The 21,075-nt window shown below is 42.0% G+C and overlaps 1 protein-coding gene across 1 annotated transcript in view; it reads right to left on the reverse strand.

Moving 5' to 3' along the window:
- LOC144261959 (protein eva-1 homolog C-like) overlaps positions 1-21,075 on the reverse strand; it is a 301,947-nt gene that overhangs the window by 188,945 nt on the left and 91,927 nt on the right. The window contains exon 2 of the mRNA XM_077811535.1: positions 12,200-12,414. Within this exon, the coding sequence (XP_077667661.1) occupies positions 12,200-12,414 (215 nt within the window). The remainder of the gene's footprint in view (positions 1-12,199; positions 12,415-21,075) is intronic.

Consider the following 21,075-nt stretch of genomic DNA (forward strand, 5'->3'; position numbering starts at 1 on the left):
AAGCCTGTGCTGTCATATGGATGTAATTCGTAGTAAAGTGTAAAAAAGCCAAAAATGGCTGAGCACTTAAAAATTGCATGGTAACAGATTGAGAATCCCAGTGACGATTCAGACTTGTGATATTCTGAACAAAAGGAGCTCTCAGCCATGCTTGTAGCTGTTTCCATCACTTCACATTGACTTAGCCAATGTTCTAGGCTTCAGAATGACAATCCTGGATTCTTATTCTATAGCTATAAAAGGTTATTGGGCCAAACTCAGTCCTGGTCTAAGTGGGTGTAACCCCACTGAAGTCCATGGAGTTACACATGTCAGTGGAATTACACATAGCTGCACCAAACACATTTTCCAGTCATCTACCTAGCTAGGCCACAAGATTTGCAATTAAAAGTAACAAATGACACAGCCTTTATTCTGTCTGCACTACCCATTGATACAAAGCGTGGAGTATCCAGGTTCCCTCTCTTAAATGTCGGGAGTATCGGTTATTTCATTTGGATTATTCTTACAATTGGGTTTCATACGATTTTAAATATTGTTGATTTTTTGTATGAATGTATACATTATTGTAAAATCATAACATGTTAATATTTTTAATTGTAATTCAAACAAGAGTTTCTGATTTAAAAGAAAAAATCCCAAACAATGTACATAAAGAAATAATGGTCATTACAAAGGACCTCCCAGATCTTAATACAAATCAGTGAGGTTCATAGAGTCAGAGGATTTTGATAGGAGTTGTGTGGGGAAGTAGAACAAATTACAGATAGGGGCAGGAAAAGGCGGACTAATCAAGGAAGCGCTATCACCGTAGATTGGACAGGAGGTACCTGTCTGAGGGGATATCAAGCAACTGCTATATCAGATCTCTCTGTTGTGCACCAACTCAAACTTGCCATGTGACTGGTAGCACATCATTATTATTACTTATTATTTGTATAGCAATAGCAGCTATAGACCCCTAACAGGAATCAGAGACCTATTGTGCTAGGCATTGTACACATAAAACAAAAAGGCAGTCCCTGCTCCAAAGATCTTACAATCTAAGTAAATTTACAGATTGCAGTCTACTTAGATGGTAAGTAAGTACAATGTTATGCTGTGCTGGCCTAGAACATACATTGGCATTCACCTTTCTGTCACATGCTGTTAATTTCACCCTGGTATGTTTAGACATGGTCTTGGAGCAAGATTAAGATGGAATGAATCCCCAGGTATTAATTCAGATGTGAACCACTCAAGAAGAAATACGCTTGGCAGGTTGAAGGGGAATGGATTGATAAACATCTACTATAAATACTGGACTTACAAATACTGACTTATATTGACTTCATATTAATTAAGGGTGAGGGACTCAATAACAATCTGTATTAAAGGCATCATCTTCAAAGGAAGATGACATATTACAGGTACTGATGAAAATATAAATGAGAATATAACTAGGAGTCATGGGATTACAGGAAGGGAATGTTTAAAATGCACAGCAGAAGAAAAATCACTGGCAGTGAGTCATGATGTTGTCAAACACTTTCCCATGAGAGCGATGGATGCCCCAGCACTTGGAACTCTTACACCTCAACTGGGCAACACACTAATGCATGTATTCTGGGGAACAATTAATAATTCTGGGGAACAATTAACAAGGTGACAGAGAATAAAAACCTGAATAAAATAAAAGACCCCAACCTGAAGCAAATACGCACCAGCAACCACACACCACACAGCAAAAACACTAAGCCAGGAACCTATCCTTGCAACAAAGCCCGATGCCAACAATTAACAATTATTCTGGGGAACAATTAACAAGGTGACAGAGATAAAAATTGGAGGCACAAATGATCCATCACCTTGTGGTATGCAATCAGACTGCTTTGAAGAGTAATTTCAGTGAAGCTAAAGATTTCACGGATAAGGCAATTTACAGAGTAAAATCAGCAGATATTCACCACGGCTTCTGCACAGAGATAGTATCAAACATTTTTGCCACTTACAAATATTTAACCTGTTATATACGTTGTGAGGAGCGATACTTACATTCCCAACACAATGCAGTCTGGGCACTGTACATGTGATAAATTGCATCAGTTCTGTGATTTTAGGCTGAGTTTGGACATTATTATAATTTCATCAGAGCATATACTCACTGATCATGATGCCTTTGTAAAGCAGCTAGCATCATGGGTTTTAAGTTCTGCCTCACAGCTCCTTTCAAAGCCTTGGAGCATTAAAGCTCATTGAAGATTTCTGTATGTTCAGAGGCTGAAATAGAAATCGTTCAAGGAAACGGCACATAAACCACTGTAACATATTAATGGATTATACCAAGATACAGATGGGTCCAGTGGGCACATGACTGGGACAGAGTAGCTCTGGGTTCTAATCCTGGTTCTAGTGCTGACCCGCTGTGTGGCCTTGTGCAAGTCATTTCCCCCTTCTGTGCCTTTGTTTCCCTCACACCCTTTGGATTCTGTGTTTAGACTGTCCCAGCTTCAGCGCAGGGACCAGCTCTTATTATGTATTTGTTCTGCACCTAGCACAGTGGATCCCCAATCTCTGTTGATGCCTCCAGGTGCTAATGTAATTTAAAAATAATAATTATAATAAACTTCTTGAGATGAAGACAGATGGCAGCAGAGGAGCCTGATACAAGAGTCACAGCGCTCAGCTCGCTAGGAAATTTGGATCACTTGAATTACATTTGTTTTCACTCCCTATTTCACTTTCTCTGAGGCTCATGAAAAAATGTTTTTCCCCAAACAGCTTCCATCCCCATCACCCTGTGGTCAACATGTGCCTCCTGGTTCAGAAGCTGTGCGGTCTGATCTTCCCATCAGCAGAAGAGTCATATCACTGCCCTTGCTTCATATTATTAAAACCTTGCCAGTGAAGGGAAACAATGTCTCAGGGAATTCTGTGGTTAAAATGCAAGGAATCCAATCCCTTTTGTATGACTGCCTCCCGCTCTGGTAGAACAGCAGCAGGATATGGTGACAGAGAAAGTGTCATGTATCTCACTTAAAGGACAAAAGGAAATACCACCTCAGCAGCCTTCATGATCCACGTCACCGATCATCCTTGGGAGAGGTGAAATAGACACAAACTAAACACAGAAGGAATGCCAAGTGTTCTTTCCCCAAAAGCTAACTAATGCTTCTAATGAGCGAAGCATGATTCATCTCCAGAGCATTTTACAAGCAACACATGTGACTATTTGCCTCAAAAGAAAACTAAGACTGAATTTTGCCCCCCAAGGTGCAGTTCCCCTTGGTTTCAGTGGGACCTATGCATGCATGTCTGATGGCTGAATTTAGCCTGCATTCTATTTGACAAATGTATAGAAGCAGAAACGCAACACCTCTACAGTGCCTTTTATTTTCCTGATAACAAGGTATTTATTACTTTCAGAATAGCAGCCATGTTAGTCTGTATCCGTAAAAAGAACAGGAGTACTTGTGGCACGCTAGAGACTAACAAATTTATTAGAGCATAAGCTTTCGTAAGCTACAGCTCACTTCATCAGATGCATTGAATGGAATACATAGTAAGAGATATATATGCTTTAAATACTGTCTTTCCACCTGCCTGGGTCATAAATCAGCAGCTCCTTCTTGGAGCCATGAGGCCAGACATGGCATTGGTGTGGCTCACTGAGGCCAAACACTGGTCCTGCTGAGGTTCTGGCTGCACTTCTCCCCACCTCTCCTTAGAGGTGCACACCATGTTATAGGCACAAGGCCTCCTATGTATATCTCTTACTATATATAGATATAGATCTCTCTTACTATATGTTCCATTCTATGCATCCAATGAAGTGAGCTGTAGCTCATGAAAGCTTATGCTCTAATAAATTTATTAGTCTCTAACGTGCCACAAGTACTCTTGTTCTTTTTACGGATACAGACTAACATGGCTGCTACTCTGAAACCGGTCCTATGATGGTGTCACTTGAATAAATATGTGGACAGAGTTCGCATCGGGCTTTGTTGCAAGGATAGGTTCCTGGCTTAGTGTTTTTGCTGTGTGGTGTGTGGTTGCTGGTGAGTATTTGCTTCAGGGTGGGGGTTTTTATTTTATTCAGGTTTTTATTCTCTGTCACCTTGTTAATAGAAGTATATTGCAGATAACAACTAGGCATGAGGCGTAATCTATGTATATGATAACAAGCAATGTCACACCTTGTAAACTCCCTTCCACACAAGCCTGGAGTTATGTTTAATGCTGTAAATTAATAACATCAGGAATGTTGATGCAGGAACATGGAGTTACCGAAAGATTTATAAATGTATCAAGAATCCCATATCATTTTAAGCTTCTTCCTCTGACTCTTCTCATTGTGTATTTTACTTTAAATCTCTCACAGATTTTGCAAGTCAAATTCATGCATTTTGGGCTTGGCCAATACTTTTATATGGCTTTTAATTACACTTATTTCTGATTGGGCCACACAAACTTACAACAGTTATATTGCACCTTCTGTGCTAGTGTAAAGACTAACATGTGCCTATGCATACACACTGATATTTTATAGAACACACACACAGTGGACCCAAGCTGCAAACTTTGGATCCAGATCTGAACTTTCCCATAATCTGGGAGAGTTCAGATCCAGGACTTTGGTTTTGGCCCCACTCTAATACACAGACATACAAACACATACACGCACATGGCTAGAATTCTTTCGCATGCTATAGTAGGGGAGGGAAGGTTATATTTTAATGAACTCACTTTATTCATAAATAGTAGTAGCCAAAGGCCTCAGTCAGCTTTGGGGTGCCATGATGCTAACAGCTATAAAGACAAATAAAATGATACAGTCCCTGCCTCCAGGAGTTTACAATTTACCTTGTAAATATTTATTACTGGGCGGTATCTGAAACAATGAGGGGAGAACACAGCAATTTTTTAATGAAGGCAAAGCCCTTACATAGCTTGTGTCCCCCTTCTTACATAGCTTGTGCTTGTGTCCCCCTTCTGCCTCCATAGACTCACAACTCACAGCCCCTTTTCCCACAAAATCCCATCACCATTTACTTTCATCTGAAATCTCCCAAGATAATCTGAAAATGTTGTGAACAAAAATAGGCCATCGATCAATTCACCTGAGATTGCTGAAGGAGGCTGAAGTTATCCACCATTTCCCGCCACTAACAGAATCTGGAAACAGATACTGGGCCATAAACCATGGCAGAGGTCCCTGATGGGGGAACTTCCATTATGGGAAGCAGTGGCCACAGTCCTTCACTTACAGTGTGGAGAATATTGTAATAATTGGGCCTTTGAATTTATCCTAACTGTGACCTCCACTGTGAGAAGTGAGTGAAAGTTCGTAAAATGTCACAACCAATAACCATAAACGTGGATGGGAAAAAATGCGAAAGAGACAATGACCAAATTAGGACTGTGTTAAGATCATTCTCTGGTAAAGAAGGAGTGTGGAACTGAAAGTCAGTTGACCAATATTGGTCAGTCAGAAATCAAACTTAACTGGTGAACAATATAATGAGGTATGGGCTCTTACACCCATCATTCCTTTTGGGGTCCTTAAAAGAGAAGACTTCGTGGAGGAGAATAAAATGAACCACCATTGCTGATTGGGAGACAGATGGACAGGAAAGAGCAAGCTTCACAATCACGATCACCACCCCCACCATCTCCTGGAAAGCCAGGGTCCACTGTTGACCACTGGAGCTTTGTTGTCCTAATTCTGAGAGATGTCCTGAGCAGACTGAGCCAGAGAGAAGGGCCTAGATGATATCACCACCTCCCTCAACTTTGGCTAAATTCTGAACACCATCTGGGATAAGAAACTTTGTCTCCACATCTCCTCTCCTCCCCCTGGGTATGCTTTCCCTTCCCCAGCTTATTTCTTCCCTTTCCTAACCCTTCCTTTTTACCTTCGGTCTACTAAGTCTGTATTAGCTGGCCAAGACTGTCTCTTTTACAACACTGCTGTAAGCCTGTGGCCAGAAAGAGGAAAGCAATGCCGTAAGCAGCCCAATGCTGATAGAAGTCTGCCAAAAAGTGTGCTGGGCCTGTGTTTCTCCAGTTGCCAGTAAGAGTCAGAACTAGAGACAGAAGCTGCATTTTCTATCTTTGCTCTTCTTTCCTCTCCCCTTGTGTGTCTTTGTCTTGTTATCTAAGAACTACAGCAGCAACAACAGCTTCAACCCATCTCAGCGAACTTCTCTGCCCCCAAATGCACAGTTATCACCATCTTTAATCCCACCTAAAAGACCATCAGCCAGGGTTATTTTCCTTTTAAAAAAACTCTACTGCTAAAGAGAAAGGGAAGAAGGGATATTATTAAAATGAAAACTTTGCTTAATACTTTACATTTCAAATGCTTTAACTGTTTTTCTTTCTTTCCTGTACCTTTAATTGAAGGTTTAAAAGATATTTAATGATGTGTTTGCCATGGGACGAAGCAGGCAGAGACTTTAAAACCCTGAACCATGTTGACTGTTCAGTGTGGTATCGTGACAGGTCATGTTGCTACCTGGAATAAGTGGGCCCACTTATTCCATCTTCTAAGACAACACAACAGGAGCCAGAAAGGACCAGCAAAACGCAGAAAGAGCCTCTGGCTGAAAGGCACCCTGAGGGCATGGAGGTCTTGGAGACTGGCCAGAGACTGCATTGACATGGCAGCCCTCTAAAGAAACTTGTGGAGCTATTGTGGGTTTTAAAGCTGCTCCTCCTTTACCAGTGGTGGGTATATGTCACAGGGGCTCTATGTCTGAAGTTGTAGCAGCTCATGCTTTTAGCTCTGGAGGTCTTTTGTTCAGTCCCTGGTGTGGCAGCTGTCACATATGTAGAGGGCAGCAGTAACACCAGATGCTCTTCACATGGGCCACTAATTCCACAGGTGAGCACTGCATTAGTGGTTCAAGGAAGAATAAGTAATACCAGTCCCTACCCCAGCTGTCCAGAATCTAGTCCAGAAATCTGCAAAACTGTCGTCATGGAAAGAGTGACCTAGAACTTGGCAGCTACATTTCAATGGCAGACATAAAATTAATGAACAGTTATGGCCAAAGGTTCAGAAATAGGTGTGACTGATTGCTGGTATCTTGGTCAACTTTCAGATTTGAACCACGGACCTACAGAACCTTGAGTCATTCCAGCTTGATCTGAAGAGCAAGACTCTGTAGCAGGAGACTGTAACAGACTCGCATCCTCTGTAGATTGGGCAGAAGGAGCCACATAACATGCATTGACCAATGGGTTACATATTGTCGAAGCAAAATATGGGTTTATGAAACCCATCACGCAAGACTAGAGCTGGGCGAATTTTTTTTCTGGTGAATAGTTTATTTACTGAAACATGCAATTTCAGTTTACCAAAACTGTTCACAAATTCAGGAATAATTCAGCTCATAGTTTTGTCTAGAAAAAATGGGGGAGGACGGAAAATCCAAAAAAGCTGAAATGTTTCATTTCAACATTTTCTAAATGAATCATTTTGACTTGGTTTCAAAACGACATTTGGTTTTGAAGTGTATCTAGATTTAACACAAAAAAGGGAAAAAAACACTCAAAAATGAAACAAAACATTCTATTTTGGAGAAAATAAAGTGTTTCAAACAATCAGAAATGAAATTTAGGTTTTTTGTTTCATCAAGAAAAAAAAAACAGAAAAATTGCTGGTTGACCCAATTACAGGTCAATCCAAAATACTTTTTTTTCCCCGGTTCAGCCACCAACCCAAAAAAATCTGTTTTTCACCAACTCTACTAAGGTTATGCAGTGGTAACTACATGGATGTCTGCAAAAAAAGAGGAAAATACCTCTTCCAACCATAGAACTTTGCATTTGGTGCACACAATTACTATTGGTGATCAGAGGTATCTATTCTGTGGGCACAATTTAGACATTTGTATTTAATACTCCGACGCTTAACGTTTCAGGATTCCGACTGCCTCTTCCACTTACTTATAAGCAGGAAAAGAGATGGCCAGGAGGCACAATAAATAGGACACAGCTGTCGCATCACACTTTTGGCCCCCTGCAAAACTTGATAGTTCCAACTGCCTGAGTGCCCTGCAGAGCCAAGGAGGAGACATTGAGTAGGTTTGTATTCTGCACCCATCACCATAGTGCCTGAGTACATTCCTGTCTGGCACCTGGACACGGATTTCTTATCTCCCTATCAGGAATAATCTATGTGGAATTTCAAAAGCAACAGAATACAGACCAGTGTTAGTGGTTGGCTTGCACCACAACTGTAGTGGCCATTACCACAGAGTAAAATAGGTCCAAAGTTGGCCCAAAAGGAGAAGAAATGGGTGGTCATTTTCCACACTGCAACATCTGAAAAATGCAACAGATGCTTCAAGAAAAGTGACAGAAGCTTTTCTGATTTTCCTCCAGCTGACACTGCAATGAACCTCAAAACTACTGATATTAAAATCTCGGGAACCCTAACCTAAGCGGTAGCTGTTTCACCACAAATCTGAGAACAGATAAATAGTGTCAGATTTTCTCCACAATTTTAATCTGTTCTTTGACCTACCCCATTCATTCATTCATTTTGGCCCAGCTGCTAAGTAGAGACCCAGTCACTTCACTTTGAGACGGAAAGTCCAGTATGAATGGCCCTTTGCTTGCTTGCCATTCGAAGTCTTTATGCATTTGGAAATCTCACCTTGAATCTGACTTCATTATGTTAGAATAACAGAACTCTGTAGCTTTGGGTCACTCACATAATGTTTCAGACAGGCATTCCCATGTGCTGTACATTTTGTTTCAAATGAAAACAAGAGCTGATAGCAAGGGATTCTGGCACTTGACCCCAAGGACTAGGCTGGATGCCTGGATTAACGGAGGTAAATCTCAGTGTAATCAACCTCAGAGTTTTCCCTTTTATCACAGAAAAGGCTTCCAAACTGTACTTCTTGGTGGTGGGGATCCTTTAAATGGGAATTGAATCCCTTTGTATTAATGAGTTACATTTCCTTGTACTGAAGGATGTTAACTCCCCAAGCTCCCCTCTTCCAGAGAGACTGATTTCTGCAATCTGGGCTTGATTAAAATCTAAGTGATTTAATTGTGAAGGATCCTAGTTTAGCTGATATTTTTAAAATTACTATCAAACAGGATGTATATACAATGGCCCCATCTGTACTGTCTGTGCCACTGAGTTTAAAAACCCAGGTAGTTAGCACTTCAGGGGGGTTTGCTGTTAGATGTCCAGGGACTGAAATGGATGGAAGTCATCCAATGCATGAGGTGAGGAAGAGAGTGTTTCCCATGCATAGAGGGCAGCATGGAAGATGTCATGAGGACCAGGGTTAGAGAAGGGTTCAAAAGGGACCCTGTGGGGTTGAGAGAAGCACAGTTTGAAGGAGGATATCTAAAATACTTCTATGGTCTCCATCACCATAGTATCCGAACATCTCAAAATCATTAACTGATTTCTCCTCAAAACACCCCTGTGAAGAAAGTACTATTACCCACATTCTGCATCTGGGGAACTGAGGTACAGAGAGACTAAGTGACTTGCCCAAGGTCACACAGGAAGTCTGTGGCAGAGCAGGGAATAGAAGTCAGGACTCCTTAGTCCCAGGCTAGTGCTCTAAGTATACAAGCATCATTCCCTCTGAAGCACCTGGCATTGACTACTGTCAGAAGACAGGTTTCAGAGTAGCAGCTGTGTTAGTCTGTATTCGCAAAAAGAAAAGGAGTACTTGTGGCACCTTTAAGACTAACAAATTTATTTGAGCATGAGCTTTCACGATCTACAGCTCACTTCATCGGATACGTGGAAATGCATCCGATGAAGTGAGCTGTAGCTCACGAAAGCTCATGCTCAAATAAATTTGTTAGTCTCAAAGGTGCCACAAGTACTCCTTTTCTTTTTGTCAGAAGACAGGATACTGGGCTAGATGGACCATTGGTCTGGCCCAGTATGGCCATTCTTATAGGTAACTAGAAATAATTAAATCTCAGTCACTTTGTAAACTCATCCTCGAAAGCAGTCATTTTCAACCTGTGCTCCGCTGACCTCTGGGGGTCCGCAAAAGATTGTTACCACCATAGAACAGTGGTTTTCAGCCAGGAGCCTGCAGACTATGTATAAGGTTTCCAAAGAGGTCTGCACCTCCATTTAAAATTTTTAGGGGTCTGGAAATGAAAAAGGTTGAAAACCACTGACCTACAGGATCCACCATTCAGTGCTCCACACGCACACATACTACATGACTGACAACAGCACACACCACTCATTCGAAAACCCAGAGGGACACTTTCTGCTCTCAAAAGCACCATGGATGCCAATGGAACCTGACTGCATAAATCAAAGGGCGGCATGTAGCCCACAGGATGCAGGGTCGGTCAGAGGTGGAATCCCCATTACTGGAGGATTTTAAGAATAGGTTGGAGAAACATGTGTCAGGGATGGTCTGGATTCATTTGGCTCTGCCTCAGTGCAGGGAGCTGGACTCTGACTTCTCAAGGTCCCTTCTGGCCCTACATTTCTATGATCCCATGAGAACCCTGCCAAACACCTAAGATTGTCATTAAATAACTCCTGCAAGCAAAGTCACAGCATGAAAAACTAAACATTATGACTCTCCTCTTCTCTCGCTAGTCCAGAAGCTGGGGAGGCTTCTTAAATATGCCATTTGCAGATAAGGGAAAGGACTAAATACATGTGTGTATCTATTGTGCATGCAAAGGCAACTTATTGAGCAGACTTTGAAAAGCATTGTTTGGCAACAAATAAATAAAGAGGAGGATGGGTTGGCCTCAGCCAAAATCCTTTGTCTTTAATCCCCACAGCGTGTCTGCCTCTTGTCCCCTTTGTTACAAGCTATCACCACATCTGGGAAAGCCTCTCTTTACTGCAAATTCTGGCATGATGGAAGGAGACTCCCAGCCACTTGATATGCAGTATTAGTGTTACAAAAGCAACTGTAAGTCTGTCAGCATGTGATTTTCTTCTAGGGCACACATTGCCTCACCATTTTATCTTCAGCATTTACCACTGACATGTAGGAGCAAAAGCACTCAGATCAGCTCTTTAAAATAAACTGTACATTTCTCTAAAAGTGCTTGGGTGCAGGAGATGCCACAATTAGCAGCTCTCTGGGGAAACTGGACATTTGCCAGATTAGAACAAAGTGGTTCCTTGCACAATAGATGCATCATTCCTTGTTCTGCTGTAACATTTATTACTAATTCTTATTGACTTACAGACATAAATATGCAGGGCACTTAACACAAATAAAGTGCAGGTTTTTGCCCCCAAAAGCTTGCAATCCAAATCCCTGATCTTGGAAAGACTGATGCATGTACTGAATGTTATGCCCATGAGTAGTCCCCACTGAAGTCAACAATATCAATCAGTGTAGGTTTCAACATCTGAATTTTCCAATCCTATTTAATGTACAAAGGGTTCTTTGATTTGTGGTAGTCACACACATTTAAAGAGAAGATACTGGTGATAGATTTTTTTCCATACAAATGAGTGACTAAAATTAGCTACTGTCAAATGGACAGAATTCTTCTTTATGATTCAGTTATCTATGATGATTTACATCAGCTGAGAATTTGACCGTGAGCACAGGAGAAAAAGTAAACTAAAGATTCTACTTGGATTTCTAGTCACTAAAATAAAAGACCCTAAAACAAAATGTAAGTTAACCTACAGGAAATCCTTTCTACACTAAAAACCTACCACCATGTTAGGAGGTCCAATTAAAAGGTAGTCCAGCCCCCAACACAGTTAAAACACAGTTTGGTCTTGCAATATATTTGTGTTTTAGCCACATTCCTGGATCACTAAAGTCAAAGGTTGCAGCAAAATTCAGGAACATCCCAGTGAGACATAATTCGGTCCCATCTACATTGCAAGAACAAACTATTTATTAACAATTTCATAGATTATAAAGCCAGAAGGAACAACTGATCATTTATTCTGACCTCTGGAGTAGCACCATAGGACTTCCCTCAATTCTGGTTTGAGCTATTAGCATATTTTAGAAAAACATCAGACCTTGATTTAAAGATTTGCCATGTTGGAGTCCACCAGAGCCCTTAGTAAGCTGCTCCAAGAGTTAATTGTTCTCACAGTGTCAGATGACCAGTGTTACCCAGCATGATCATTTTTAGAGCATAGATCTAAGTGGCATCAGGCACAAGACAAGGCCTGGGAAAGAGGAAACCCAGAATTAAAGAGATGAAATTTAACATGCAGTACCTGAAGGGAAGTGCCAACTGAACAGGCAACATCTTCCTTAATTAAAGTTGCATAGGACTGTAGGTATCGGGAGGGACACATCTGGTGACTTGGCACAATTCGACCATAAAAGGAAGACTGGATGCTGATGGTGGTTCTGTGAGGGCATCTCAGGGAGACATATTCTCCATCGCAGGCATGGTCACTGTAATTCTTTAACACTCTTGATATAGAGCCTGCCAAAAAAAGAGATGACAAGAGCCATTAGCTTCCCGTCACTGATCATCATTCTTAGCTACACAGTGCTGCCACTAATTAACTCAAATCCAGTGATTAACTCTCACTGCACTGCAGTCAAGTAGATTGTGTCATCCTCTCCCATTTCACAGCTGGGGAATGGACACAGAGATTAAGCAACTTGCCCAAGGTCATTGAGAGTGTGCATGACAGAACTGACGTTACTGTTCAGGAGTTCCAGGCTCCTAGTCCAGCACTCGGACCACTAAATTGTGTGGTCTCTCCCAAAACTATTTTAATTTCTTTGGTTGTTTCTCCCCTTTTAACCAGTGGCATGAAAAGTTTGTTTTCTCCCTTCTTAGGTGGAGTTTCCAGGGTTTCTAGAAGGGAGCTGCTCCACAGAACAAAATCTTTCCCAGGGAGACATTACCACATCACAGATCAGAGTAAAAGCACTAAGAAGAATACGTCATTTATCCATCAAACACCAGAGATGGAGTCTCATTAAAGTTACACTAAGTGAAAGTGACTGAGAGGATCATCACAGAGAAGTCACTATGACAACATCTTCTGCATCCACCACACTCAAGCTTCAGGGCTAAACATTCTGGTACTGATCCAGAGAGGTGATACTTGCCCTCAGCCACCACTGAGATCGATGAGAGTTGTGAATGCTCAGTACTAGAGCTAGTCAGGGACATTTTCAACAAAACAGGTTTTCTGTCAGGAATTGCCAATTTGTCAAAATTGAAACTTTTTGCAGCAGGAACGTACCAATTTCAATTAGACTTTCACTGATAAAGGTTTCTCCCATTCAGGGTGGACTCTGGTCAAAACCAGCACAAAAGACCACCCCTGAATAGCCATTTGGTTAGAGAGTTACATACCTAGAACGTGACAGAGCCAGGTTTGAGGCCCTTCCTTGCCTGATTCATGCCAAGGACTCGAACCTGGGTACCCCATATCCTAGGTTGAGTGCCCTAACCATCAGGCTGTTGGTGTGTCTCTCTTCCTGATGAAAAACTTGGAAAGGTCTCAGCTTCATCCTGATAAGGAAAACCCTGAAAATCTTCACAGGATTGGGGGGGGGGGGGGCAGAAGAAAAACCATTCCCCAGTTCTACGTGGTACCTCTCAAGATCAAACCCCATGTCAATACAGCTCTGCTTAATGCACTAGCCAGTCCTTGTCCTAAGCAAATTGGGACTACGGTTTACCCTAGTCAACTGGAGGTGCTGTGTCTAGAAACCTGTGAAGGTTTACAGCCATTGAAAGAGGGGACTGGGTCAGGATTCCTACCTGTAGTGAGCTCTACCCACCACTACCTGCTTCTGCTGGGAACCATTCCCCATCTCTCAGCTGGCCCCCACAGTGAGAGCCATCTGCTGCAGCCAGCGTCTGCCCCTCTCCCATCCCAAGTAGCAGCAGGGAGAAAGACTGTCTGCAACAGAGACTGGGTGCTGGCACTTCTGAGCATGGAACCCGAAACCTGCCCTGACTAAGAGGGCAGGAGTCTGACCGGCTGTCCAGCAAACCAAAACAACCCCATCCCTTTTTTGGTTTGTTGTTTTTCCTTTCCCTGCCCTTTTCTCTAACCTTTTCAGTGGTAACTGGATAAAGGTTAAAGTGGGGAAGGAGGGGCAAGGCAGCAGGAAAAACAAAAACCTAGGAAGGGAGAAGAAAAAAAAAGTTTTGAAAATGTTCAAAACTGGGGGGGGAATGATAGATTTCACACAAAAAAAATCATAAATGATTATTTAGATAATCGTAGTGGTCCCTTTTGTGGGAATTTCCCACAATCCCCCTCCCTTATCAACTATAGAGCAGGACAGACAAGTCGGTAAGTGGGCTGTCATGCTGAAATGGGTCAGAGGTCAAAAACTGGGCACAAGATGCCCAGGACAAAAACTCCTCCTCAGTGACCTTGGGGTTAAAGCAACAATGTAGCTCGGCCCCACCATTTAGCTTTTATTATAGGATGTTGGATACTACCCCCCGCCCCATCTTTTACTATTATTATTAAACAATTATATTGCCATAACACCTCAAAATATACTCTGAATAGCCCCTTTGCTCAATCTATCTATTAATTTTCAAGCAGCAGGAGCAAAATTTGCCTTTTAAAAAAAAAAAGGCTTCTGGGATGCAACCCCAGCGGCTGGAATAAGCTATCTGGCTGCATAAGACCAAAGGCAAGAGCATGGTTTAAATTTTAAAACATTTTTATTCCTAGTCTGAGGAAGTTCTGTTGGTGTAAAATGAACTGGGTCTGCTCAGTGCTGTCTCTTACTTCAGAGAGCAAGCGTCCTGCACCATGGTGATTGCTTTGTCCTGATGCACGCTGTAGTCTGATGGATAGCTGCTCTCCCTCCAGTGGGCACTCATAAAGCATGTTGATCAAATAAGGCAAATAAATAATAAAACCAAACTTTAAAAAAAATTAGTTTCCAAGTTATCAGTCCACCTTCGGACTTCTCCCTGCCTCTGGTGTACTTGGGGGGAAGGAAAGTGTTACCGGGATTCAGTAAAGATTTCCCTTGCTTCAGGGGATTTCTCTCTCAAAGCAGCCATCCCTCAGCATGGCTCCTGTGTCAATATATCCAGAATCAGGATTGCTTTCAATCCCCACAATTAGTGCAGATCACATGTTAGAGCAACTTATTACTCCTTTTTTCCTTTGGCAACAGAACAACATGAGTTCATTCAAGCTCAAATTAATGAAAACTATCGCTTGAGCCCTTTGATGGTGACTGGCCAGCGAACATGCTTTAGTTGTCATTAAAGCATCTGGCACTGGCCACTGTCAGAAAGGGCATACTGGAATAAGTGGACCACCCGCCTATCTGTGTTTCCAAGAAGAGCAGAAAGGATGAGGTGTATAGATAGTCATTATGCTCTCACTCTCTCTTCCTCTTCCCCATCTGCCTAACCTACTCCCAATTCAGTGAAAGCACTTTTGAAAATGCAAATTTTTCCTTATCCAGTGGCTCACTGTTCTGCATTCTGGGGTTAGGAAAATGAGCATCTGAATTGATTTCAGCATTAGCATCAGGGTCTGGGCGGTGCTGCGGTGATCTCTTGGCCGATCACTGTGTAGAAACCTCAAAGGGTGAGTGAGTTGCTGATGAATTGTTCATTGATTGAAATTTATAAAAGCATGGCCCTTGCCAAGCATCTTGGGACTTCAGTGTTGCTTAGATAATAGGCACACAAGTTAAATAGAAAACTCTCTCCTCTTTCCCCACATGGTGCTGGGGAATCTCTTTTGGATATCTGCATGGGAACACTTTTTTTAATCATACAAGACGACAGTATCAAATAGGTGTTACTGGTGCATAGAATTTGGTGGTAGGTAGATAAATGCAGTCTAAAGAAATCTGAGCGGAAAATTATTCATTCAATCCTCTTATCTATCTCCCTTGCCCACTGCAGTGTAAATTACCAGTATTCACTGCTCACTATCGACTGGAATATAAATGACTACATCACAAATGTGCAACCTCCAGGATAAAAACAAAAAGTCAATTACTAGCAGGGTTTTGCAAGTTGCTGATGGGAATATAGTTTATACAACCATTTTTTCTTCACTAGCCTGACTTGTTGGTGGGTTGAAAGTATCTGAAAGTGAATCCCAGGCAATTCAAAAGAAAGAGGCTATTAAGATCTGCTGGCTTAACCGGGAGAGTTTCAATGATCTGAAACTCAAAAAAGAATCCTACAAAAAGTGAAAACTAGATCAAATTACAAAGGACGAACACAAACACATAACACAAGTATGTAGGGACAAAATTAGAAAGGCCAAGGCAGAAAATGAGAACTTAAGCTAGCTAGAGGCATAAAGGGTAACAAGAAAACATTCTATAAACACATTAGAAGCAAGATGATGACCAAAGCCAGGGTAGGACAGTTACTCAATGAGGGGAGGGGAATAATAATAGAAAATGTGGAAATGGCAGAAGTGTTAAATGACTTCGTTAGTTTTCACCAAAAAGGTTCATAGTGTTTGGACATCCAACATAGTAAACACCAGTGACAATGAGGTAGGATCAGAGGTTAAAATAGGGAAAGAACAAAGTTAAATTACTTAGACAAGTTAGATGTCTTCAATCACCAGGGCCTGAGGAAATACATCCTAGAATACTCAAGGAGTTGACTGAGGAGATATCTGAGCCATAAACAATTATCTTAGAAAAGTCATGAAAGAAAGACAGGAGAAATTCTAGAAGACTGGGAAAGGATAAATATAGTGGCTATCTATAAAAAGGGAAATAAGGACAACCTGGGGAATTACAGACCAGTCAGCTTAACAGAGCAAATAATTAAACAATCAATTTGCAAACACCTAGAAGATAAGGTGATAAAACAGTCAGCATGAATTTGTCAAGAACAAATTGTATCAAAACAATCTAATAGCTTTTTTTTTTGACAGGGTAACCAGCCTTGTGGATGTGGGGTGGGGAAGTGGTAGATGTGGTATATCTTTACTTTAGTAAGGCTTTTGACACGGTTTCACATGACCTTCTCATAAACAAACTAGGGAAATGCAACCTAGATGGAGCTACTAAAAGGTGGGTGCAAAACTGGCTGGAAAACCATTCCCAGAGAGTAGTTATCAATGGTTCACAGTCAAGCTGGAAGGGTATATCGAATGGAGTCCCACAATGATCCGCCCTGGGCCCAGTTCTGTTCAATATCTTCTTCAATGATTTAGATAATGGCACAGAGAGTACACTGATAAAGATTGCAGACAATACCAAGCTGGGATATGTTGCAAATGCTTTGGAGGATAGGATTAAAATTCAAAATGATCTGGACAAACCTGAGAAATGGTCTGAAGTAAATAGGATGAAATTCAATAAGGACAAATGCAAAGTACTCCACTTAGGAAGGAACAATCAGTTGCGTACACACAAAATAGGAAAGGACTGCCTAAGAAGGAGTACTGCGGATAGGGATTTGGGGGTCACAGTGGATTACAAGCAAAATATGAATCAGTGTAACACTGTTCAAAAAAAACAAAAACGCAGACATCACTCTGGGATGTATTAGCAGGAGTGTTGTAAGCAAGCCACGAGAAGTAATTTTTCTGCTCTATTCTGCGCTGATTAAGCCTCAACTGGAGTACTGTGTCCAGTTCTGGGTGCCACACTTCAGGAAAGATGTGGACAAATTGGAGAAAGTTCAGAAAAGAGCAATAAAGATTATTAAAGGCTTAGAAAACATGACCGCTGCGGGAAGATTGAAAAAAATTGGGTTTAATCTGGGGGAAGAGAAGAATGAGACAGGACATAAGAGTTTAAGTACATAAAAGGCGGTTACAAGGAGGAAGGAGAAAAATTATTCTCCTTAACCTCTGAGGATAGGACAAGAAGCAATGGGCTTAATTGCAGCCAGGGCGGTTTAGGTTGGACATTAGGAAAAACTTCCTAACTGTCTAGGTGGTTAAGCACTGGAGTAAGTTACCTAGGGGTTGTGGAATCTCCATTATTGGAAATTTTTTAAGAGCCGGTTAAACAAACCCCTGTCAGGGATGGTCTAGATCAGGGGTCCTCAAACTTCATTGCACCCTGACCCCCTTCTGACAACAAAAATTACTACATGACCTCAGGAGGTGGGACCAAAGCCTGAGCCCACCCAAGCTCTACCAGCCTGGGGGGAGGAGGGTAGGGGCCCAAAGCCCCAGTCCCACTGCCCTGGGCAGGGGGAACAAAGCAGAAGCCCAGGACTTCAGCACCAGGCAGGGGGCCTGTAACCTAAGTCCCGCCATCCCAGGCTGAAGCCCTCGGGCTTTGGGCCCAGGCGGTCAGGCTCAGGCTTTGGCCCCAAGCCCCAGCAAGTCTAAGCCAGCCCTGGCTACCCCATTAAAATGGGGTTGCAACCCACTTTGGGGTCCCAACCCACAGTTTGAGAACCACTGGTCTAGATGATCGAGGCCCCTTTCAGTCCTCTGATTTTACAATTCTATGAAAAACAGGCCTGCTGGGGAGTCCACTGTCAGATCTGTTCAATTTGGCTTCTAATGCCGGGGTTCTCAAACTGGGGTTTGGGTCCCCTCAGGGGGTCACAAGGTTATTACATGGGGGGGTTGCGAGCTGTCAGCCTCCACCCCAAACCCCGCTTTGCCTCCAGCATTTATAATGGTGTTAAAATAAATTTTAACAAGTGTTTTTAAGGGGGAGGAGGGGACACTCAGAGGCTTGCTATGTGAAAGGGGTCACCAGTGCAAAACTTTGAGAACCACCGTTAATACTTGTCAATACTTTTCATAGTTTGCAGTGTTGCCAGCTCTTGTGATTTTATTAGGTCTCATTAAACTACAGGTTTCACTTAAAGCTGGAGAGAAGTAATCAGGCGAGAATCTTAACTTTCATTTTAAAAATAAAGTAAGTTTCTAGCCCTCACTATGCAAGAGAAAAGCTTGAAAACATGATCTGAATGCACCCTAAATGGTCAAAAACCAGAAGGCAAATAAAAAAGGACACCACTTTTTTAAAAATTGCATTTTAAATCTGATGATTTTGGAACATTTAGGGTAGCAATAACGCAATGGGCTCCACACCTTTCACTTATAGTTTTTGGGGAGAGGAGGAGAAAGAGGGAGGGATCGTTCCTTGTAGGCTATAACTTACTTAAAATAAACCCATCTGTAGGCATGATGTATTACGTTTCTGTTTGGTTCAAAGGTCTCTTGTTGGGTTTTATAGCTGGTTTCACATTCCAAGGAAGAAGACGTAAACAAGAGTCAATTACAACAAAATAGAGGAAATGTCCCTTTCAATCACCACACTGAATGGGATTTTTCTCAGGGCAGGAGTCTGACTCTTAGCAAATCAGCAGCAAATTAGTAAAACCCCTCACCACCAGACTCCGAACACAAACTTCTATGCTGGTTGTAACAGAGGCTGGGGAAAGAAATTCTACACCAACCAACAATTTTGTCAGTTCCCCCAACAACCATTTTCACTCGTGCAAACCGGCCTCTTCAGAGAATTGCTGCTCAGTTCTCAAGTAAAAGCCAATTCTAACTACCTAGGACATATGTTAGCTGGGGGACAATAAAGGTTTCATAGAGCATATTATGTTTCGTTTTACAGATATCACTTAATATGACATGACAACATTACCCTGATGTGATTGCCCTACCTTGCTGCCTACTTGCTCTTCTAAGAGAGACAGCTTTTCCTTTTTATGAAAGCAGAGTAACTGATGGAGTAGCTTACAAAAGAACAGAATTAAACAGCACCTTTTCCCCTCACAGCCAGAGATAGGACAAAAATACAGTATACGTGTACATCATTAGAAATAAGTGTTTACTGATTTATGGGGTTTTTCTTCAAAATGGTAACCACATTTCGCCTGTTTCCATGAAGTAAAATTTCAGTTTTGCAATGTAGTTCCTGATTCTCATGTCATAAACATGTGCAGCAAATGATGCAACTGATTTTACAGTGCACCTGGTGACATACAGCACCTGATCAGAACGCACCCTTCCCCTTCACTAAGAAAAATCCTCTATCAACGTGTGCTATAAAAACGTGTTACATAAAAAAACCTCTAAACATACGCTTCAGATACACTCTGGATACATCTAACATTAGTGTGCATTCCATAGGATTTTAAGACCAGAAGGGATCATGATGATCACGTACTGTGAGCTCTATGTAACAGAACCTCACCCAATAAATTTCTGCATCAAGCCCCTAATTTCAATTTGAGCAATAGCATATCTTTTAGAAAGATTTCCAGTCTTGTCTTAAAGACTGCAAGTGATGGAGACTTTACCACATCCCTGGGAAGCTGATCCATTACCCACATTTTTAAAGTGTCCCTGGACTTCCAATCTGAATTTGTCTAGCTTCAGCTTCTAACCACTGGATTTTGTTATACCTTTTTCTGCTTGATTAAAGAACCATCTGCTGTCAGCAGGGGCGGCTCTACTAATTTTGCTGCCCCAAGCAGTCGCTGCCAAATCGCCACCGTGCCCGGACGGAAGAGCAGGGGAGCTGCCGCCCAAAAGCCGCTGCGATGGGAAGAGCGGTGGAGCTGCTGCTGAATTGCTGCCATGGGGCACGGACTGCCACCCCATTCTGACTGCCGCCCCCAGCACCTGCTTGGAAAGCTGGTGCCTGGAGCTAGCCCTGGCGGTCAGAAATCTCTTCCTTTATTAGACTGCAATCAAGTCACCTCACCTCTTAACCTTCTCTTGGATAAAACTAAAGAGAACAAACTTTTTCATGCATATGCATAGCCAATCAAATAGAATCTATATACTCAATCGTGCAAGGTGCTGAGCATCCTTAATTCCCACTGAAATCAGAATCTCAGAACCTATTATCATTGAGCCGGATGAGGAGAAGTGGCAGAAGCTTATGGAGGAATAAGCAGGAGGTATGTGGACGTGGTGCTGGGACCTGTCTGTTACCTGCCTACTCAATAGAGGTGACATCTTCAACTACATTATGAACACAGCTGGTAAAAAGTTATGTATTTTCTGTGAAAAGTTTTGAACAAAAATTCTAATGTTCTGAATTTTTGAACAAAGAAAAGTTCTCATTATGTCAGTTTTCCAAAAAATACAGAATGTTTTTGGTTTTCCAGGTTCTCCCCACACACACGCCACATACACCCCATCCAAAAAAAAGTGGGGCAAAGGAAAGAAGA

The sequence above is a fragment of the Eretmochelys imbricata genome, chromosome 3 (genome assembly GCF_965152235.1).
Source record: "Eretmochelys imbricata isolate rEreImb1 chromosome 3, rEreImb1.hap1, whole genome shotgun sequence".
Taxonomy (NCBI): Eukaryota; Metazoa; Chordata; order Testudines; family Cheloniidae; genus Eretmochelys; species Eretmochelys imbricata.